Source organism: Heptranchias perlo, chromosome 16 (genome assembly GCF_035084215.1).
Source record: "Heptranchias perlo isolate sHepPer1 chromosome 16, sHepPer1.hap1, whole genome shotgun sequence".
Lineage (NCBI taxonomy): Eukaryota > Metazoa > Chordata > Chondrichthyes > Hexanchiformes > Hexanchidae > Heptranchias > Heptranchias perlo.
Window position 1 is genome coordinate 30178226 of NC_090340.1, and position 24459 is coordinate 30202684.

At 46.4% G+C, this 24459-nt stretch overlaps 1 protein-coding gene across 1 annotated transcript in view; it reads right to left on the reverse strand.

Moving 5' to 3' along the window:
• rbl2 (retinoblastoma-like 2 (p130)) overlaps window positions 1-24459 on the reverse strand; it is a 160778-nt gene that overhangs the window by 82543 nt on the left and 53776 nt on the right. The window contains exon 5 of the mRNA XM_067997885.1: window positions 12278-12406. Coding sequence (XP_067853986.1) covers window positions 12278-12406 — 129 coding nt within the window. The remainder of the gene's footprint in view (window positions 1-12277; window positions 12407-24459) is intronic.

Consider the following 24459-nt stretch of genomic DNA (forward strand, 5'->3'; position numbering starts at 1 on the left):
GCAGGGGCAGCTGTGGAGAGTCCGCATCGGTGGGAGCACTCTTCTCCAGGCTCTGCTCAGCTGGACCCAGATGCTGAACCCTGGGGGCCAGCCATGAAAAGGAGAGTCATCAAGGGCCAGCAGCACATTACCCAGGTACTGGAACAGTTGCCACGTGCACTCTCCACAATCGCGCAGAGGATGGAGGAGTCCAACTCCTGCATGAGTGGAATACTGTCACAGGGACGTGAAGGCATCTTTGAGATAGTGTCGTGGGTAGGTGTGGGAATGTCTGTGATGGAGGAAAGGCTAGCCTCCATCGAGCTTCAAGCACAGCTCAACAATGAGTCCATTCAGACCCTGACAACAGTCATTCGGATTCAGGGAGCAACATTCTGCCACCTTAAACAGGCTGACAGATACATTACAGCTGGCCTTCCAAGGCTTCACACAAGTCCTCCAAACTGTCGTCCAGTAGGGTGGAAGGAGTGATGTGGGCCTGGGCCAGGAGAGGGATGATGGTGAAAGGGGACGTGGACATGGGGACGCCATTCAAAGCGCTCCCACGTCTCACCAGTTGCCCCCCTCTCAACCAGTACCCGCAATGCTGCCTCCTCTCAAGGTTGTCGAGTCTGCCCCTGCACAAGTGCAGGTGGAGCAGTCTTTGGAGGGTCCCTCACGGGCACCGAAACCCAGAGGGCGTCCGCGCAAAGCATCTCGTCGGTCAGGGCATGGACAAGAGCAACCTGCCACTACCTCTGCTGAAGCCACAGGGATAGCACCATGTAGGGGTTCCCCTAAACGTAAGGCTAAGGTTTTGTGAGCACACAGGGGATGTACAAGGGTGTATGGCAGAATGTCATGTTTTTGATTTACTTTTGTTTGTTTTGCAAATCGCATTAAAATTTGTTATCACCACTACTGTCACGTCTTTGCAAATCTTGTCTGGTTTGTGCAATAATTCCCTTTCCTGAGGATCACCATGAAGACCCACACCTGATGCCACCCATTGTGTCACTGCAGAGTGGGTGTAGGTGTATTTGCAGGGCTCTTTTGTGCAGACGACTGAGAGACGTCGGCGATGTCCCTGATGGCACCCTGGAAAGATCCAGAGGAGAAGTTGTTGAGGGCAGTGGTGACTTTGACAGTGACTGGTAAGAAGATGGTGCTCGGGCCAGCTGGGAGCTGCTCGGCATCAGGGAGGCTGCAGATGTCCACGACTACATGTCGAGTGACTCTAAGCCTCTGTGTGCACTGCTCCTCAGAGAGGTCCAGGAAGCTGAGCCTCGGTTTGTAGACCCTCTGGCGAGGGTAGTGCCTTCTGCAACGCATCTCTCTCTGTGGTTGCCCTCCCTCCTGATGTGCAGGTGGATGTGTCACAGCACTTTGTTGTGGAGCTCCACGTGTCAGAGGTGGACGGCGTGGCTGGCGAGGCTGGTGATGCTGTTCGTCCTCCGAGGAGGTCATGACTGCAGCTATGGCGGCCCCCATCCGCAAGATGTACATTTAAGGGGGTCCTCAAGGTAGGTACATGTGTCTGCACATCGGGGTTGAGGTTGCAAGTTGGTGAAATTTTATTGTTAGGAGGAGGGTGGTGGAGGCCAAACTTTGTCCAAAGTGACAGAGTGGCCTCCTGCAATGAGTGAGGGTCCCCCCCCGCCACACATCAAATGGACCTTTGCAGCTCCCACAGGCTGGTGGCTGCAACACGTCCATTTCAACTGGGAGTGTTTCCCCCAGTACAGGAAACACACTCAGTTGACTTGAAAATCCCATCCCTCCTAAAATATCCTCCCAATCAGGTCTGCAAATGACCTGAACTATCAAAATAATTGCCTTAAGTGGGATCCCGCCAGCTTTAATTGCCGGTGGGAGTCCCACATGCGGGGGCAGCGCGTGCATCTAAACGCGTCACTCGGGAACCCGGAAGTGGGTGGGTTGAAGCCGGGTTCCGGACCCACCCCGGGAATCCCGAATTTTCCGAGCCCCCCCGCCACCAACGTACCTGCTTTGCCATCCTAAAATGGACCCCCTTAGAGACCATAATTCACCAGAATTTTTACATTGATAGCATTAATGCAATGATCCTGGGCCTCTATAATATGACGATGTCATCGACAACTACAAGACGATGTTAAATTATTGAAATTAATTGGGCTGGAACCAATAAGATGATTCTTTCTCTCAGCCCAGCTGGGATGCATGGGTATTGACAACTAAAAAGCTCTGTTATTAAAAGGTCCTACAGCACACTCTCTAGTTTCTCAGTTTCAGTGGGAGGGTACATGAGAGCATAAGAACTTAACAAATAGGAGCAGGAGTATGATTGAATGGCGGTGCCTCAAGCCTGCTCCGCCATTCAATCAGATCATGGCTGATCTTCGACCTCAACTCCACTTTCCCGCCCAATCCCCATATTCTTTGATTCCCCTAGAGTCCAAAAATCTATCCATTTCAGCCTTGAATATATTCAATGACTCAGAATCCACAGCCCTCTGGAGTAGAGAATTCCAAAGATTCACAACCCTCTGCGTGAAGAAATTCCTCCTCATCTCAGTCTTAAATGGCTGACCCCTTATCCTGCGACTATACCCTCTACTTCTAGACTCTCTAGCCAGGGGAAACAATCTCTCAGCATCTACCCTGTCAAGTCCCCTCATAATCTTATATGTTTCAATGGGGTCACCTCTCATTCTTCTAAACTCCAGAGAGTATAGGCCCATTCTACTCAACCTCTCATAATAGGACAACCCTCTCATCCCAGGAATTAATCTCGTGAACCTTCGTTGCACTGCCTCTAAGGCAAATATATCCTTCCTTAGATAAGGAGACCAAAACTGGACGCAGTACTCCAGGTGAGGTCTCACTAAAGCACTGTACAACTGTAGTAAGGCTTCCTTACTCTTGTACTCCAACCCCCTTGCAATAAAGGCTAACATGCCGTTTGCTTTCCTAATTGCTTGCTGTACCTGTATACTAACTTTTTGTGTTTCTTGTACGAGGACACCCAAGTCTCTCTGAACACCAACATTTAATAGTTTCTCACCATTTAAAAAATATTCTGTTTTTCCGTTCTTCCTACCAAAGTGAACAACCTCACATTTCCCCACATTATACTCCATCTGCCACCTTCTTGCCCACTTATTTAACCTGTCTATATCCCTGATCAGACTCTTTGTGTCCTCTTCACAGCTTACTTTCCCACCTAGCTTTGTATCACCAGCAAACTTGGATACATTGCACTCGGTCCCTTCATCTAAGTCATTAATATAGATTGTAAATAGCCGAGGCCCAAGCACCGATCCTTGCGGCACCCCACTGGTTAAAGCCTGCCAACCTGAAAATGACCCGTTTATCCCTACTCTCTGTTTTCTGTACTTTTAACCACTCCTCTATCCATGCTAATATATTACCTCCCACCCCCATGAACCCTAACCTTGTGTAACAACCTTTTATGTGGCACCTTGTCGAATGCCTTTTGAAATTCCAAATATACTACATCCACTAGTTACATCCTGAAAAAAATCGAATAAATTTGTCAATTACTCAGTGTACCACAGTCACTCAAGTTGGAACTGACTCCCAGTCAGAAAGTCCTAGTTTTAGCTTTAATCCAAATTTGACTACCATCTATGGATAAGATCCGGCAACTCTCAAATGAGTCACGACAAGGGCCACCTCACAATCGGAGCAGCATTCCATGTTGGGGAGAAGATCGTAGCAGGGAACCCTATCCCAGCCCAAAAATTGTACCTCTGGCGTGATATTAACTGCCGTGAGAAAAATCTTCTGCCCAAAGTGTCCCACTCTTCCAGCTATGGGAGGGCACCAGTGAGGCAGGAAGGTGCAGTTAGAAGCAATAAACAGGATAAATATTGCAAAAAACAATGAAATTCACATCCAACTGGAATAGGCTGAAATTAATTTTTACAAGGCAATAAAAGTTGTAGATTAACACTTTCTATCATATTTGACTCATACCCAACAGCTTATAGTCAGTGCAAAGAATATATACTTTCGTGAGACTGGGAATATTAATGTTGTGGCGATAACAGAGACCCGGCTCAAAAAAGGGCAGGATTGGGTACTAAATAGTCCTGGATACAAGGTGTTCAGGAAATATAGGGAAGGAAAGAAAGGAGGGGGTGGGGTGGGGTGGCAGTATTGATTAAGGAGAAGATTGCAGTGCTGAAGAGAGAGGATGTCCTGGAGAGGTCAAGAACAGAATCTATTTGGTTTGAGTTAAGAAACAATAAAGGTGCCATTACACTAGTGGGTGTATTCTATAGGCCACCGACTAGTGGGAAGGATATAGAGGAACAAATTTGCAGGGAAATTACAGAGTGGTGCAAGAACTAGAGGGTAGTAATAATGAGGGACTTCAATTATCCTAATATAGACTGGGACAGTAATAATGTAAAGGGCAGAGAGGAGGAAGAATTTCTGAAGTGTGTTCAGGAGAACTTTCTTGACCAGTACGTTTCCGGCCCAACGAGGAAGGAGGCATTGCAGGATCTGGTTCTGGGGAATGAGGTGGGTAAAGCGGAGCAAGTGTCAGTAGGGGAACATTTAGGGAACAGAGATCATAGTATCATAAGGTTTAGATTAGCTATGGAAAAGGACAAGGAGCAATCTACAGTAAAAATACTTAATTGGAGGAGGGCCAATTTCAGTGGGTTGAGAACAGATCTGGCCTGGGTAAAGTGGAATCAAAGATAGGCAGGCAAAACTGTAATCGAACAATGGGCAGCCTTTAAAGAGGAGATGGGTCGGGTACAGTCTAGGTACATTCCCACGAAGGAGAAAGGTAGGGCAGCCAAAGCCAGAGCTCCCTGTATGACAAAAGAGATAGAGAGTAAGATGAAGCAGGAAAAAGGGCTGTATGACAGATGTCAGGTTGATAATGCAAGTGAGAACCAGGCTGAATATAGAAAGTTCAGAGGGGAAGTGAAAAAGGAAATAAGAGGGGCAAAGAGAGAGTATGAGAATAGACTGGCAACTAACATAAAACAGAATCCAAAAGTCTTCTATAGTCATATAAATAGTAAACGGGTAGTAAGAGGAGGGGTGGGGCCGATAAGGAACCATAAAGGAGACCTACTCATGGAGGCAGAGGACATGGCTGAGGTACTAAATGCCTACTTTGCATCTATCTTAACGAAGGAAGGAGATGCTGCCAAAATCACAGTAAAAAAGGAGGTAGTTGAGATACTGGATGGGCTAAAAATTGATAAAGAGGTGGTACTATAAAGGCTGGCAGTACTTAAAGTAGATAAGTCACTAGGTCCAGATGAGATGCATCCTGGGTTGCTGAGGGAATTACGGGTGGAAATTGTGGATGTACTGGCCATAATCTTCCAATCTTCCTTAGTTACGGGGGTGGTGCCAGAGGACTGGAGAATTGCAAATGTTACACCCTTGTTCAAAAAAGGGTGTAAGGATAAACCCAGCAACTACAGGCCAGTCAGTTTAACCAAGGAAGCTTTTAGAAACGATAATCCCGGACAAAATTTACAGTCACTTGGACAAGTGTGGATTAATTAAGGAAAGCCAGCACAGATTTGTTAAAGGCAAATCGTGTTTATCGAACTTGATTGAGTTTTTTGATGAGGTAACAGAGAGGCTTGATGAGGGCAATGCGGTTGATGTGGTGTATATGGACTTCCAAAAGGCTTTTGATAAAGTGCCACATAATAGGCTTGTCAGCAAAGTTGAAGCCCATGGAATAAAAGGGGCAGTAGCAACACGGAAACAAAATTGGCTAAGTGACAGGAAACAGAGAGTGGTGGATGGTTGTTTTTCAGATTGGAGGAAGGTATACAGTGGTGTTCCCCAGGGGTCGGTACTAGGACCTTTGCTTTTTTTGATATATATTAATGACTTGGGTGTACAGGGCACAATTTCAAAATTTGCAGATGACAAAAAACTTGGAAGTATATTGAACAGTGAGGAGGAGAGTAATAGACTTCAAGAGGACATGGACAGGCTGGTGGAATGGGCGGTAACGTGGCAGATGAAATTTAACGCAGAGAAGTGCGAAGTGATACATTTTGGTAGGAAGAATGAGGAGAGGCAATATAAACTAAAGGGTACAATTCTAAAGGGGGTGCAGGAACAGAGAGACCCGGGGGTATATGTGCACAGGTCGTTGAAGGTGGCAGAGCAGGTTGAGAAAACGGTTAAAAAAGCATATGGGATACTGGGCTTTATAAATAGAGGCATAGAGTACAAAAGCAAGCAGGTTATGCTGAACCTTCATAAAATACTGGTTCAGCCACAACTGGAATATTGGGCCCGATTTTACCAGGCCTGCGGGTTTCCGGCGGGTTGGGTTTCGGGAGCGTGGTCAACACGCTCGGTGAAATTAGTGGGTTGCCCGCGCGATCGTAGCAGGCAATCCACAAATTGGATCCAATTACCTGCTCCTCCGGGCTCCGCGCTGCTGGTCTGCGCGTCGGGCGGGCTGCGCATGCGCAGTACGATCTGTCAGCTGGAGGCTCTCTAGTTAAAGGGGCAGTCCTCCACTGACAGATGCTGCAACCAATAGAACACATTACAGCATGGAGCAGCCCAGGGGGAAGGCTGCTCCCAGTTTAATGATGCCTCACCCCAGGTATCACCAGATGGGGTGAGGAGGAGGGGGAGGACAGAGATCTTCCACCCGGCGGGCAGGAGGAAGCGGCCTGCCTCTGCCACCAAGAAGGCCTGGCTCGAGGTGGCAGAGGAGGTCACCTGCACCACCAACATATCGCCCACCTGCATACAGTGCAGGAGGCGCTCCAATGACCTAAGTAGGTCAGCCACAGTGAGAACACGTAGTCTTTCCCCTACACTCCGTCTGCCACAACACTGCCCCCACCCCACATCTCCTTCGGTACCGCCAACACCACTCTGTCACATCACCCCTCATACCCACTCAAACCCCATCCTCATCTTACCTGCACCTACTCACCTCGCGAGTACTCACCCCGCCACTAACACGCAACCCAATCCTCATATAATCTCATGGCTCTATCCCATACTCACCCTCTCGTGCATCTCCCTCACGGCCAGCCTCACTCAACCTGCCACCACCTGTGCTGCAGCCACAGGGCATGCATCACATATGTGCAGTAGGCAGCGTAAGGCAAACGTGTCGTGAGCATGAAGGGGATGCACAAGGGTGTTTGAGGGTTTGTCATGGGTGTTACCTATATTGAATTTCAGAACAACTCACATCACACATTATATTGGCACCACCACTGCCATGTCTCCGCGAATCCTGTCTGTTTTGTGCAATAATGCCCGCTCCTGGGTATCACTATGAGGACCCACCACTGATGCCACCCATTGTGTCACTGCAGAGTAGGTGCAGGTGTATTTGCAGGGCTCTTCCGCGCAGACGACTGAGAGACATCGGCGGTGTACCCGGCTGCACCCTGGAAGGATGCGGAGGAGAAGTTGTGGAGGGCAGTGGTGACTTTGGCAGCGACAGGTAAGCAGATGGTGCTGGGGCCAGCCAGGAGCAGCTCGACATGAAAGAGGCTGCAGATGTCCACGACTACATGTCGAGTGAATCTGCGCCTCCGTGTGCACTGCTGCTCGGAGAGGTCCGGGGAGCTGCGCCTCGGTCTGTGGACCCTGTGGCGAGGGTAGTGCCCTCTGCGACGCATCTCTCTCTGCGGTAGCCCTCCCTCCTGCTGTACAGGTGGATGTGTCACAGCACTCTGTTGTGGAGCTCCACGTGTCAGAGGTGGACGGCGTGGATGGCGAGGCTGGTGATGCTGTTCGCCCTCCGAGGGGGTCATGACTGCAGCTACGACAGCCCCCATCCGCAATATGTACATCTGAGGGGGTCCGCAAGGTAGGCACATGTCTCCGGACCCCGGGGTGAGTGTGCAGGTTGGTGACTTTGACCGTCAGGAGGGGGGTGGTGGAGGCCACACTTTGTCCCAAGTGACAGAGCGGCCTCCTGCAATGGGTGAGGGTCTCCCCCTCCCCACCTGTCAAATGGACCTTTGCAGCTGCCACAGGCTGACGGCTGCAACACGTCCAGTTCAACTTGGACTTTTTTTTTATTCGTTCACGGGATGTGGGCGTCGCTGGCGAGGCCAGCATTTATTGCCCATCCCTAATTGCCCTCGAGAAGGTGGTGGTGAGCCGCCTTCTTGAACCGCTGCAGTCCGTGTGGTGACGGTTCTCCCACAGTGCTGTTAGGAAGGGAGTTCCAGGATTTTGACCCAGCGACAATGAAGGAACGGCGATATATTTCCAAGTCGGGATGGTGTGTGACTTGGAGGGGAACGTGCAGGTGGTGTTGTTCCCATGCGCCTGCTGCTCTTGTCCTTCTAGGTGGTAGAGGTCGCGGGTTTGGGAGGTGCTGTCGAAGAAGCCTTGGCGAGTTGCTGCAGTGCATCCTGTGGATGGTACACACTGCAGCCACAGTGCGCCGGTGGTGAAGGGAGTGAATGTTTAGGGTGGTGGATGGGGTGCCAATCAAGCGGGCTGCTTTATCTTGGATGGTGTTGAGCTTCTTGAGTGTTGTTGGAGCTGCACTCATCCAGGCAAGTGGAGAGTATTCCATCACACTCCTGACTTGTGCCTTGTAGATGGTGGAAAGGCTTTGGGGAGTCAGGAGGTGAGTCACTCGCCGCAGAATACCCAGCCTCTGACCTGCTCTTGTAGCCACAGTATTTATATGGCTGGTCCAGTTCAGTTTCTGGTCAATGGTGACCCCCAGGATGTTGATGGTGGGGGATTTGGCGATGGTAATGCCGTTGAATGTCAAGGGGAGGTGGTTAGACTCTCTCTTGTTGGAGATGGTCATTGCCTGGCACTTATCTGGTGCAAATGTTACTTGCCACTTATGAGCCCAAGCCTGGATGTTGTCCAGGTCTTGCTGCATGTGGGCTTGGACTTCTTCATTATTTGAGGGGTTGCGAATGGAACTGAACACAGTGCAATCTTCAGCGAACATCCCCATTTCTGACCTTATGATGGAGGGAAGGTCATTGATGAAGCAGCTGAAGATGGTTGGGCCAAGGACACTGCCCTGAGGAACTCCTGCAGCAATGCCCTGGGGCTGAGATGATTGGCCTCCAACAACCACTACCATCTTCCTTTGTGCTAGGTATGACTCTAGCCACTGGAGAGTTTCCCCCCTGATTCCCATTGACTTCAATTTTACAAGGGCTCCTTGGTGCCACACTCGGTCAAATGCTGCCTTGATGTCAAGGGCAGTCACTCTCACCTCATCTCTGGAATTCAGCTCTTTTGTCCATGTTTGGACCAAGGCTGTAATGAGGTCTGGAGCCGAGTGGTCCTGGCGGAACCCAAACTGAGCATCGGTGAGCAGGTTATTGGTGAGTAAGTGCCGCTTGATAGCACTGTCGATGACACCTTCCATCACTTTGCTGATGATTGAGAGTAGACTGATGGGGCGGTAATTGGCCGGATTGGATTTGTCCTGCTTTTTGTGGACAGGACATGCCTGGGCAATTTTCCACATTGTCGGGTAGATGCCAGTGTTGTAGCTGTACTGGAACAGCTTGGCTAGAGGCGCAGCTAGTTCTGGAGCACAAGTCTTCAGCACTACAGCTGGGATGTTGTCGGGGCCCATAGCCTTTGCTGTATCCAGTGCACTCAGCCGTTTCTTGATATCACGTGGAGTGAATCGAATTGGCCGAAGACTGGCTTCTGTGATGGTGGGGATATCGGGAGGAGGCTGAGATGGATCATCCACTTGGCACTTCTGGCTGAAGATGGTTGCAAACGCTTCAGCCTTGTCTTTTGCACTCACGTGCTGGACTCCGCCATCATTGAGGATGGGGATGTTTGCAGAGCCTCCTCCTCCCGTTAGTTGTTTAATTGTCCACCACCATTCACGACTGGATGTGGCAGGACTGCAGAGCTTTCATCTGATCCGTTGGTTGTGGAATCGCTTAGCTCTGTCTATAGCATGTTGCTTCCGCTGTTTAGCATGCATGTAGTCCTGAGTTGTAGCTTCACCAGGTTGGCACCTCATTTTTAGGTACATCTGGTGCTACTCCTGGCATGCTCTTCTACACTCCTCATTGAACCAGGGTTGATCCCCTTGCTTGTTGGTAATGGTAGAGTGAGGAATATGCCGGGCCATGAGGTTACAGATTGTGCTGGAATACAATTCTGCTGCTGCTGGCCCACAGCGCCTCATGGAGGCCCAGTTTTGAGCTGCTAGATCCATTCTGAATCTATCCCATTTAGCACGGTGGTAGTGCCACACAACACGTTGGATGGTGTCCTCAGTGCGAAGACGGGACTTCATCTCCACGAGGACTGTGCGGTGGTCACTCCTACCAATACTGTCATGGACAGATGCATTTGCGACAGGTAGATTGGTGAGGACAAGGTCAAGTAAGTTTTTCCCTCGTGTTGGTTCGCTCACCACCTGTCGCAGGCCCAGTCTCGCAGCGATGTCCTTCAGGACTCGGCCAGCTCGGTCAGTAATGGTGCTACCGAGCCACTCTTGGTGATGGACATTGAAGTCCCCCACCCAGAGTACATTTTGTGCCCTTGCTACCCTCAGTGCTTCCTCCAAGTGGTGCTCAACATGGAGGAGGACTGATTCATCAGCTGAGGGAGGACGGTAGGTGGTAATCAGCAGGAGGTTTCCTTGCCCATGTTTGACCTGATGCCATGAGATTTCATGGGATCCAGAGTCAATGTTGAGGACTCCCAGGGCCACTCCCTCCTGACTGTATATCACTGTACCGCCACCTCTGGTGGGTCTGTCCTGCCGGTGGGACAGGACATACCCAGGAATGGTGATGGAAGAGTCTGGGACGTTGGCTGAAAGATATGATTCTGTAAGTATGGCTATGTCAGGCTGTTGCTTGACTTGTCTGTGGGACAGCTCTCCCAATTTTGGCACAAGTCCCCAGATGTTAGTAAGGAGGACCTTGCAGGGTCGACTGGGCTTGGTGTTTTGCCGTTGTCGTGTCCGGTGCCTAGTGGTCCGATGCCGGGTGGTCCGTCCGGTTTTATTCTTATTATGACTTTTCGTAGCGAGATTTTACAACTGAGTGGCTTGCTAGGCCATTTCAGAGGGCAATTAAGAATCAACCACATTGCTGTGGGTCTGGAGTCACATATAGGCCAGACCGGGTAAGGACGGCAGGTTTCCTTCCCTAAAGGACATTAGTGAACCAGATGGGTTTTTACGACAATCAGGTAGTTTCATGGCCATCATTACCGATACTAGTATTTTAATTCCAGATTTTTATTTAATTAATTGAATTTAATTAATTTTAGTCCAGGCCTCTGGATTACTCGCCCAGTAACATAACCACTATGCTACCGTACCCTGTTTCCCCCAGTGTGTGAAACAGTCCCATGTTTCTCCAAAATCACACACAGTCCCTTAATCAGGTCAGTTAATGACCTGAACAAGCAAAATAAATACACTCAAGTGGCATCCCGCTGGCTTTAATTGCCTGCGGGATTCCCACCAGCGGGGGCTGCGCACGCACCCCCGCACGTCATCGGGGAACCCGGAAGTGGGCGGGATCGTGGCGCGATCCGGTCACGTGCCTGGATATCGGGATTTTCGGGCCCCCCCCCCGCTGGAAACGCACACGAAACCCGCCGGTAAAATCGAGCCCATTGTGTCCAATTCTGGGCACCGCATTTTAGGAAAGATGTGAAGGCCTTAGTGAATGTGCAGAAAAGATTTACTAGAATGTTTCCGGGGATGAGGGACTTCAGTTATGTGGATGGACTGGAGAAGCTGGGGTTGTTCTCCTTAGAGCAGAGAAGATTTGAGAGGAGATTTGATAGAGGTGTTCAAACTCATGAGGGGTTTGGACAGAGGAGATAGAGAAAAAGTGTTCCCATTGGCGGAAGGGTTGAGAACCAGAGGACACAGGTTTAAGGTGATTGGCAAAAGAACCAAAGGCAATGTGAGAAAAAACTTTTTTATGCAGCGAGTGGTTATGATCTGGAATGTGCTGCCTGAAAGGGTGGTGGAGGCAGATTCAATCGTGGCTTTCAAAAGGGAATTGGATAAATACTTGAAGGGAAAAAATCTACAGGGCTATGGGAAAAGGGCGAGGGAGTGGGACTAGCTGGATTGCTCTTGGAGAGAGTCGGCACAGGCTCGATGGGCCGAATGGCCTCCTTGTGTGCTGCAACCATTCTATGATTCTGTAATTAGGTTGTCTGTAAATTTACTACAGTAGTAACTTTGTATGCTCAGGAAAGCAACTCCATGCCTAAAAATCCTCATATTTTGGCTCTTAAAATACTAATTGTGCTGAAGATTGTGGCTTCAGAAGGGTCCTACCTTTGAAAGTGGGATTCAGTAAGTCTTTGCGGTGAGAGCAGAGCAATGCACTCCCATATACGAGATCGAGTGCACACAGCAGAAGGTGATACGAGTTAACAAGATCATCACTGATCATGGGGAAGTTTCCTATAAAAAATAAGAAAACCTGTTATCACTCCAAATGCAAATTAAGTACAACTACTTATATCATCAAGTCTTTATAATTTGATCTCTACTTGTCTGTTTTTTGACGTATATATAGTATTACTAAACTGTTGATCAATAACTCCTTATTTTGGAAGATTCTGAAACACTATTCTGTATTTCTGGAATAGAAAATTGCCCTTTAGGAAACTAGGTAGGTACACACAGGTTTTGAGGCAACCCAGTATCCACAGCATAACAATACTGACTTCATGAGCAGAAGGATTGAGTATTGTAGTTCCCAACTTTGGCCTGGCTGTGGTCAAATTCAACAGTTCTCAACAAATGCAATTTCACAACTGTTGATGACTAGTAATGAGACTGAGGTACGTTTCGGAAAGGTCTGTGCATGGACTGCCCCAGCTTTCTGGCTGGGGGAAAGGCAGAAACACTAATATGGATATTCGGCCCCAAAAGGGGAAATTACAGTAGTTGATTTGTGTAAAAATAACAGTAATGTGTCACTGTCTCGAATATTACCACAGCAACGAAAAACAACACTATAACTCGTACACTCTCTGTGACTAATAAACAATTGAAAACAATTCTGTCCATTTTATTTCATGAAGACTAGTGTTGTTTCCTAATTTGATATTTCATATTTAATTGTTGCCCCCCATTCTCTCCTGTATCTCATGCTGGCAACAGTTCCACAGGCAACAGGCTTCCTCTGATATCTTACTCACTCAAGTGGCCATTCTTTGCTCGTCTTGACAGTTACTGTCGGTAAATTATTTGAGTGTAGGAGGGAGAGGGAAGCACCATAGCCAAGCCCAATCCTGTCCTTGCCTAACATCACTTTTTAGCAGAAGTCACGGGAGGCCAAACAGGGGTGGGAACCCTGGCTAATTTATAGGGATTGTTGTACTCGGTCATCACTCTAACTGAGAACAGTTTTTGCAGCACACACCTGGGACCTTCCTGGTCAATATGGTTCAGTTTGACATTGGGCTGTGCGTTTACCAACTGAGCCACTGAGGGAGCCTTGTATTTTTTTTTCCTTCAAGTTCACAAGTATAACAATGAACTCATTCCAGTTTCACAATGCAATAACCGGAGAAGTGCAGATCCTCCCTAATTGCCAATCTCAGCCTCCTTCAACAATAGAAATTAATTTGGATCAGATTGTCAAACCGTGGCACAGTGCAGCACCTTTATTGGCATGTTATTGGCATGCTATGGGCTCTGGTTAGTGTTGTACGAAGGTATTCAGAATACCATCATTTGCACAAACACCTGAAATTTACTCCGGTTACAACTACCCTCTGATTGACCTGAGTTTATCAGCTGCTATAATTACCTGGATTTCCTTACCTGACCAATTCCCCATAGGGAATACTTGAGCAATGGCCTTAAAGGGACAGGCCACATTAGCAAGCAAGCAACACAATGCATTGCACTGGCTCGCCCACTCAAGGGGGAACATCTACCCCACTGTGTGTTAAATGGTATAACACCATAAAACAGTGCATTCTCTGGTTTGCTGTAAGCATTGTCATGGGATATCTCCTAGTTTTTTTAATGTTTAGTTTTATAATGTACAGTATTATTCACAATTGTTTAAAATTGTCGAGCTAACAATAGTAGTGCTATTACAATATTTTCCTCTACTCAAAATTTTATAATTTTACAAATAAAATATTCAGTGCAACTCGTATAACCTGTTCTACTCACTTATTAGCAAACTTCACATAAAGACACAACTTCTGCTTGACTGATCAGAGAGTTTCCATGATGTATAGGATACTGATGCATACTCGCATTTCTGATGTACCGGGCGTTTGCCTTTTACTCGTTATTTCCTGAATCTCAACGGATTGTAAAATTCCACTACGAAACTAAGAAAAATAAACCACCCATAAACACTAAGAGGCACTGGAAATATGTGTTTCTGAAGACCACAAGCATTCCAACAATCCATACTGGCACCAACCCTGGAACTTTGCATTTTTGATGTTAAATCACCTACCACCTGCTGGTGCATAAAAATTTCCACTCCACAAAAATCTGGATGGGCAGAAGCATGACCAGATAGGGTTGCAACTGTTCGAACTTGGGGGGAGGGAATAATTAGTTTAGGACTATAAACTCCGCAGTGTAGTGTTAACAAGTGGAAAATTTTACTTGTGGCAATAAGATGCAAGGGGATGTAAATTGGAAGTGTCTTTAAAAATTAGACTGAAAGGCATGGAGTTTAAAATTAATATGCTCCTGTAAACAGAGCACTGCTTAAGTATGCGAAAATATAACGTTTACAGGTAACTGTTAAACAGCGTCTTACACCCAATCCTTTTGAAAAGTAATTTGGGCCCTGAAATTCCACGGGGTCATTTGCCCCCATGATGCTCTGTAAGGACAGGCCTTCCGCCCACCAATCCACTCCAGCACTGACCTTGCTGTAGAATGTTGAGTCAGCTCATCTGCATACCCGCTGGCTGACCGCAACTCCTGTGTAACATGGGAGTACTGCACTGCAGTTGGAAATTTCAGATGTAGCCTTTAAATAGCTGAAGATTTCAGCAGCGGGTTGGGGAGCAGCAGGTAAACAGTGAAATAACTCCGTATCTTACAGTATGTGTTGTCAACTTCTCTGACATGTCGAAACTTAAACCTCTTCCTCCATTTTAACTGGGTACTACAGCATATCTATCACATCAACTATCTCAAATGCTAGCCTTAACCGTATTCACTTAATCTTGTTACAGAAGCTGGGACATAATGCCCATGAAAGGAAGTAAACTAGAGAGACATTCAAGAGCATATTGGACATTGAGGAGTTTTGCCCCTACAAGGAGTTGCTGAGGAGGTACTCTGCTCTAGCTACGGGAGATGGTGAGATCAGTGGGACGTTGCAGGCAGCATAGTTTACTGACTGCAGAGCTAAATTATCACCATAGCATTTGTATGAAGCACCAGTCGGCCAGAAGCTTCCTCACTCTTCACTGTCTCCTTAATCCCAAGTCGGTTATGCTCACACACTCTTAGCTTTTGCCCTCCTTTCCTGCAGACACATCATTGCAATAGGCGGGGGAGGGGGAGGAAAAGCAGAAGATGATGAAGATCAGGAGTAGGGGGAGGGAAGAAATTTCTTCCTGGTGGACTATGATGATGTTGAGGATAATGACGGTGACAATGAGGATGAAGAAGTGGAGGAGAATGACCAGGACCAGGGGACATGAGTCCCTGGAGCAAGAGATGTTTCCATGTTCTACTGACACAACCTCCTCGATGTCATCTTTTACGATACTTGCTTTCCTTCTCCCAAGAACTGGCTTAGATACTTTCGATGCTTTAGATACTTTCACCTGACGAAGGGGATAATCTCCGAAAGCTTGTGATTTTAAAATAAATTTGTTGGACTATAACCTGGTGTTGTAAGATTCCTTACATTAGATACTTTCACCCAGGGAGAATTAGTTAGCATAAGTGAGAATGTGGCATTTGGTGATTCACAGAGCACACGGGAAGGCTCCTGAGAAGGCTGCTCTTAGCTTCAGATCTCATGAGTACTTGCCTGAAAAGAAGGATAGGTGGAAGTTCTAAAGTCAGGATCTGAAGATGTGGGGCAACCGACAAGTGTGACTCTGGAGTCTATGGGGCTAATTTGAGGTTACTTCAGCGAAGCATTTTCCTCGTTGCAAACATCAATGGGGTATGTGGCAACATCACTGGAGTACAGTGGTAACTTTTACAGCCACTGGCACAGCTGTCTGGGAAGATGTTTAGAGCTGCAGCTCTACATGCAGAAGCTGGGACAGCTCTCTTATAGCCTTTATGGTGAACTGCACTCTTCTCACCATAGCTTCTCACTGAGATCTTCGCAAGACCTGCATGGGCTGTAGATTTAGGTTGGGATTAAATATTTTGTAGGGTGCTTCCTCCTCAAATGCTGTCCCATTCTTTTCCTTCATTCTGTACTGCTTCTCCTCCTCCTCATTCTCCTCCTCCATCAAAATAAAGAACAAGGGACAATCTTTTGGTAATCCTATAACTGTTTCTCAGAACCTCTTACTTTGATTGTGTAGAAAATATCCTAGTGATTTCACAGGCCCTCAGATGTCAGAGGCAAGGGCAACTGTTCAGCAACAACTCCAAAAAACCCTCCAAAATCTCTTGAGTAACTCAAGCAATTACTCTTTAAAGCTTCATCAGACCGCAGGATCCAAAGTAAATCACTTACGCCAGTATGTGGAATCAGGGGGAAAACTCTCCAGTGGCTAGCACAAAGGAAGATGGTCGTGGTTGTTGGAGGCCAATCATCTCAGCCCCAGGACATTACTGCAGGAGTTCCTCAGGGCAGTGTCCTAGGCCCAACCATCTTCAGCTGCTTCATCAATGACCTTCCCTCCATCATAAGGTCAGAAATGGGGATGTTCGCTGATGATTGCACAGTATTCAGTTCCATTCGCAACCCCTCAGATAATGAAGCAGTCTATGCCCACATGCAGCAAGACCTGGACAACATCCAGGATTGGGCTGATAAGTGGCAAGTAACATTCGTGCCAGACAAGTGCCAGGCAATGACCATTTCCAACAAGAGAGAGTCTAACCACCTCAACTTGACATTCAACAACATTACCATCGCCAAATCCCCCACCATCAACATCCTGGGGGTCACCATTGACCAGAAACTTAACTGACCAGCCATATAAATACTGTGGCTACAAGAGCAGGTCAGAGGCTGATATTCTGTGGTGAGTGACTCACCTCCTGACTCCCCAAAGCCTTTCCATCATGTACAAGGCACATGATGGAATACTCTCCACTTGCCTGGATGAGTGCAGCTCCAGCAACACTCAAGAAGCTCGACACCATCCAGAACAAAGCAGCCTGCTTGATTGGTACCCCATCCACCACCCTAAACATTCACTCCCTTCATCACAGGCACACCGTGGCTGCAGTGTGTACCATCCACAGGATGCACTGCAGAAACTCGCCAAGGCTTCTTCGACAGCACCTCCCAAACCCGCGACCTCTACCACCTAGAAGGACAAGGGCTGCAGGTGCATGGGAACAACACCACCTGCACGTTCCCCTCCAAGTCACACACCATCCCGACTTGGAAATACATCGCTGTTCCTTCATTGTTGCTGGGTCAAAATCCTGGAACTCCCTACCGAACAGCACTGTGGGAGAACCTTCACTGCATGGACTGTAGCGGTTCAAGAAGGCGGCTCCATCACCATCTTCTCAAGGGCAATTAGGGATGGGCAATAAATGCCGGCCGCGCCAGCGACGCCCACAGCCCATGAACGAATAAAAAAAAGTATAAGCTGATGCTGGCAACAGGTGCGCCTCTCTTCATATGCTCTAAATTACCCTTGGTGCGTTGGGGACACAAGTCATGGGTTTTGGCCATTTCTGTACTGATCATCCTCATTTACATATATTATAATGACCTCCCAGCAGCATCATTGTGTTAACACATGGAAGGCCCCAGACCTGAACAGAGATGTCAGCGCAGCTATATGAGGTGTAAATGGGTCCCACATCAAAATGCACCCCAAAAATACTGGTACCCTGCACTTATGCTCCAAACCCATTGCAAAATGTGAGTAAATTCAAGACTTCAGTTTTTATCAAAATTTGAAATGCAGAATTTAACACTTGCGTTGGATTAGAATGTTCCAGAGAAGAAAACCCCAAGCAATAGCTCTTCTTAAGTTTGAAAAATCGTGAAACTCAATTTGTTTCCAGAAACTGGTTGCTGTTGGGATGCAGTTGATTGTAGATAATTTGAAAGAAAAATCATTTTGTTTAAAATTTACCAATATAAGAAAATGGAAATAGTTTGCCAGATTTTATTCTATTTTTCCTCTCCGCCACCTTCCCTCATTATAATCATCAATAATAGGATCTTCACTATTGGTAGGTGGAAAGTGCAGGCCAGGCAGTTCCACAATGGGGACAACTGAGGGGAGAGTTAGTCTTGATCCATTGCCATTTGCCTCAGCAGCTGACTCAGTTATATTGATGAAGGTTTTGGAGCAGGTGGTACATGGCCCAGGACAAACAAAGGGATTGAGAGAAAAACAGAGGGATCTATAACCTCACAAAAACTGTATTGAAAACATTTATAATATTCCCAATAAATTAAATTTTATATGTCGATGTGTAGACATATGTCATTTAATTTTCAGAGCATTGATTGAGATTTGAATCACATTTACATATGCATGTAAGTGCAATGACCAGCATAAAAGCCAGGTTTCTCCAAATGAAACAGCGAACTCTCCACCATAGCTTTATACCTATAGGGCCAAATACTCTATAAAGCAGCATTCTCAGGGTGGGGCCCGTTCTTCTGGCATGAATGAGTATTATAGTTCTTCTCTGGCCTGTTCTCAGCAATTGGGCTTGGGTGAGAAATTGGCTTACTGAGTGCAGGTTGTTTTTAAATATTTAAAATAACATGGTCCCTTGAAAATAAAAAAAAAGCCTCCTCTTCAGGGGTCCCAGCCACGATCCAGTCCTGGACATCTGGGCGGGTCCCACATCTGCCATTTGCCGGGCTGTTATGCCTGATCCTTCTCGGTATATGAGCCCACCAATTTCACGCCATGCTAGGCATACAGAATTCCTGGCCTGGGAATCCCATCTCCTGGCTCCATCCTCTCCTTAGAGCAGCAGATCTCCTTACAAGACCATCAGGGAACACTAACAGTAGCCTGGATCCTGGTATGGCATTGTATTTTCAATGCCTGCATTTCTTTTTCTCAATGGAAAAAGGAACCAGTGGAGGGAATTTTAACCCTCTCAGGACGGGCGGGAGCGGGTCGGGATGGATAAATTGTTGAAAATGTGAAAGCTGCCTCCATCGCGCCTACTTCCGTTTTACCACGGCGGATTTCGGGGCGTCTGAGTAACCCCCTCTGGAGAGGTGGGTCAATGATTTTAATATTTAAATCAGGCTCCGTTACTCAAATTTTGGCAGCCATTTGAATTTAACGGCTGCGAGCCGGGTTTCCCAGGGCTTGGGAAATCAGGCAGGTGAAGGGCTCCAGCAGGTAAGTGCTTTTCCAGCACTGCTTGTGGGCCAGGAGGAGCAGGAGTGCTTCCCCCCTGGGCACAAAGAATTCCTGGTCTGGGAATTTCCTCTCCTGGCCCCACCCCCTCCTATGCTGATAGCCTGCTTAGGACAGGCCCCCCCAAGCAAACCTTCTGCCGCGATCTCTCTCTACCCGTGATCTGCCAACACCCTCGCGATCTCTATCTCTCCCCCCCCACGATCTCTATCTCTCCCCCCACAACCTCTCCCTCCCTACGCAATCTCCCCCTCCCTCCTCGCTGCTGCGCTCTGAGCCCCTCCCCCACCAACCGCCCAATCTTCCCAATTGCCGGGGACTGTCCCCAGCGGTCCCCGGTTGCTGCCTTCTACAGCAGGCTTTCCCGCCCGATAGCCGGCCAGCCTCTCAATCTGGCCAGCTGCCAGGCAAGAAACGGAGTAAAGAAATGCGAATGAGTTCCTGCCTTCCCGGTATTTCTGGGTTTCCCAGCTGCTGACACACGCCCCCCGCTCCTTCCCCAACTCCCAGTAAATATCGGGGCTAGTATTTCAGTCCAGATGATTTAAACAAAGCTGGCAGATGAATTTGGGTTCTTTTGATTGGCTGCTGCCCATGTCAATCATGGCAAGGCCCTTGCTTCTTCATTTAGCATCCATTTCAGTTAAAAAGTCTTTGTCTTCAAGCCAAAAAGTCAACAAGCCATTTTTGGGGCTTAAAAGTATATAACCTGGAAACTGAATGAAGAATTTTTGACTGTTTCGAGAAATAATTTTTGTTTGCTTATGTAGATTTATGTTTATTGCAGACTGTATAAGTCAGAGAACACAAACACTTTAAGTGCTTTAAGGCAGGAACTTAAAGGCAAAAAAATGCTGATGATGGGGAAAATGGTGTGGGGTGGCTAATGGTTCAAAAGGGCTATATATGTGTCAAGGGAGGAGGTTAACAGGTGGGAGCATGATGGGGATGTGCCTAATGGTCCAAAGAGGTCATGGCAGTTCAGATCTTATTGTCTTGGGCCCCTCTCTCAGCCAAGGCTCCCAGACTCTACCTCTCCAAATGGTGGAACCAAGAAACACCTTTCCCATAACTTTGCATCCTCCTCTGCTCTCTGTTGCCTGGATCCCATCAAAGTAATGTAAACCATGAGACACCATCCCACTACTGCCAGACTCTGTGCTTCCCTCCCAGTGGTCCCAGATTCCAGGGTTTATCCCAATGTGATTATTCAGTTCACCTGACAAAATTACTTAACATAACACACTTGTTCTCATCAAACCTCCAAATTGCCATGAGCAACACCATAGTAAATTAGCTAGTGTCATTATAAAAATGGTTTGTCAAGAATGCATTTGCCGTCCATCACATTTCTCTGGCACATTTCAAGTGTCACATTCAACTTTCTCTGTCACACTTCAAAGAAAAGTATAAAGAAACAAAGAACGCTTCAGGTACTCAAATTACTACAGCCAGAATGTCTGCAGTCTCTCGAATGAGCTCTGTATGAATCCAATGTTTCCTTCACAGCAATTAGATTTTGTAGGCTTAAAGGGATACACACTTTCACTTTACTTAATATAATGTTCCTGGCCTTATATACCAGCACATCCTCTGACTTAATGTAAGTAGCTCAGCCAAAGATTTGCTAGTCCATATTAAAAAGAAATCTAATCATTTAATGTACAAAAATAAAGTAACTGACAATATCCTCTAAAATATAATTGGCCATATCTACAAGTAATTTTCATTATAAGCTGTAATTATATGACCATCACACATCATTCCAATATGACCTCTGTACACCCTCAAGGACAGATTTTCATTTCCAAGCCCCCACTGGGTGCCTGACAGGTGCGGTATACTGGAGGTGTACTGCACATGTGAGGGGAGAAATTGGCCAAATTTTGCCTTGCATTGGGAGCAGGAGTGAAACTGCAGGCCTGAGTGACCTGCAGCTGTGCTTCTGGCAACCGATGCCATGAAGAACAGCAGCCCCAAGAACTGAAGAACGTCTTGGGTGGGAAAGATTTTAATTGTCTTGTTATTTCTTTTTTCCATGTGCTCCCTGGTCTGCTCAGGCCCTCCAGGCCATGGAAAATCCTGGTTCAAGACCCACCATCAGATTTCTTGGGCCATCCCTCCATTTGGATGTTCCACAAAGTCTGAGAAAAATAAGGCAAAAAGCCGGGAATACCCCTCACACCTCATTACTATCCTTACACAGGGCCTGCGCCTACTGCAGGTGCACCTCCAGTAGGGTTGCCAACTCTGGTTGGACATATTCCTGGAGGTTTCATCACATGACCTTCTGCTTCCAACCGCCCCAACCCCACACTCCTGCCATTGGTTGCCCCAATCAACCATCCTCATGACACACCACCTTCCCACACCAATTGGAATGCAAAAAGGCTCTTCATTACCTAATTGACTACTGGTCAAACAGCTTTTTTCCCACCTCCAATAATTTTATAACTAACAAGCAGAAATGTTCAAAGAAAATTAAAAAATATATATTTTTTAATGCCCCTATGATTTTTCTCCTGGGTTTTTGCTTGCAGCAGTGTCCTGGAGATTAATCTTCAATTCCTGGAGACTCCTGGCCAATCCTGGAGGGTTGGCAACCCTAACCCCCAGTGATGTCAACCCAAGGAAGTCCAGGAAACCTGTGCAATGGATCTCTGACGCCATTTCTTTTTAACTGTATTTGGGAATTGAGCATTCACCAGGCACAATAAAGAGGAAAATCTACTCCTTAATTTCTTATTACAGATGGCATTTAGATTTAGCTAGTGTATTGTGATATTAGCGGCTATTTATATCAAAGTGGCAGAAAATCAACAGAGGCTATAGTAACGATAAGCTACAACTAACGTACTGTGAAATGAATTACCGCACATACTTACATGCTGCTTTGGAAGATATCTATGTAATGCTGCAGTGCCTATTTAAGTGAAAAGGAAGTTACAAACACTGGGCTTCAAGTTACAGGGTGCATCCTGCAGACAAGTCTGGACTTGTTGAGTATGTGGTGTTGCTATGATAAGAGACAGAAAAGGCTGGTGGTATAGAAACAGTAAACTATTCGTACTGCATAATACAGCCCTGGTAGTCTCTATGGACTGTTCATCACTGGTGAATGGCCAAAAAAACCTCAAGAATATGTAATCTTAATTTCATCTAAGGATCATTCTCAAAATTTTAACTGAAATAAGGAATGTATTTAAGAGCGTGCACCTTCAATTGTCACTTGTCCCCTGGCTCTCTGATATAAATCAAGGTCAAATGTCAAATGTGGTGGTGAGGTTATTGCAGTTGACAACAACCATATGGCAATAACAGTCAGCTGCAAATAAGGAAAACATTTAGGCTTCTCTCTCCCTTCATCCCTGCCCAATACAGATCCCAAATAAGGTGATCCTAATGAAGTGTAAATAATTATTCTCTAATTCTTATCAGATAAAAATTATATTTAAAAAAAACTGACTGCATATTTTCTATTAGCAGGACAAATACTGTATTAATAACAAGTAGATATCGTTGCTACTTGGCACTAACTAGAATCACTCCTTTAAATGAAAAGCAAAATATTGAAGAAGAGACTATAAAGAAACCTGGCTCTGCCAGTGTCCCAGATTTGACTACACAAGAGATGACAATAAAATCTATTTATCTTTTTGTTTTCCAGGTTGAACTGGAGATATAGTTGAGATGAATGGATTTCATATACCACACCCAAAATGGTGTTGCAAAATCAAGTGAGGAGAGGGATAAACCCGGCAATTACAGAACAGTCAGCCTAACATCAGCAGTGGGAAAACTTTTAAAGACAATAATTCGGGTCAAAATTAATTGGCACTTGGAAAAGTATGGGCGAATAAATGAAAGTTAGCAAGGATTTATTAAAGGAAAATCATCTTTGAATAACTTGATTGAGTTCTTTGATGAAGTAATGGAGAGGGTTGATGAGGGTAGTGCAGTCGATGTTGTGTATATGGACTTTCAAAAAGCATTTGATAAAGTAACATATAATAGACTTGTTAGTAAAAATTAAAGCCCATGGAATTAAAGGGACAGTGGCAGCATGGTTACAAAATTGGCTAAGGGACAGAAAGCAGAGAGTAGTGATGAACGGTTGTTTTTCAGACTGGAGGGAAGTATACAATGGTGTTCCCCAGGGGTCAGTATTAGGACCACTGCTCTTTTTGATATATATAAAGGACCTGGACTTGGGTATAAAGGGTATCATTTCAAAGTTTTCAGATGACACGAAACTTCGAAATGTAGTAAACAATGTGGAGGATAGTAACAGACTTTAGGAGGACACAGACAGACTGGTGAAATGGGCAGACACATGGGAGGTGATGTTTAAGGCAGAGAAGTGGGAAGTGATGCATTTTGGTATGAAGAATGAGGAGAGGCAATATAAACTAAATGGTACAATTTTAAAGGGGGTGCAAGAACAGAGAGACCTGGGGGTGCACATGCCCAAATCTTTGAAGGTGGCAGGACAAGTTGAGAAGGCTGTTAAAAAAGCATATGGGATCCTGGGCTTTATTAATAGAGGCATAGAGTACAAAAGCAAGGAAGTTATGCCAAACCTTTATAAAATATTGGTTAGGCCTCAGCTGGAGTATTGTGTTCAATTCTGGGCACCACACTTTAGGAAGGATGTCAAGGCCTTAGAGTGGGTGCAGAAGAGATTTACTAGAATAGTACCAGGGATGAGGGACTTCAGTTATGTGGAAAGACTGGAGAAGCTGGGGTTGTTCTCTTTAGAGCAGAGAAGGTTAAGGGGAGATTTGATAGAGGTGTTCAAAATCATGGACAGTTTTGATAGAGTAAATAAGGAGAAACCGTTTCAAGTGGCAGAAGAGTCAGTAACCAGAGGACACAGATTTAAGGTGATCGGCAAAAGAGCCAGAGGCGACATGAGAAAGCATTTTTTTTATGCAGCGAGTTGTAATAATCTGGAATGCACTGCCTGAAAGA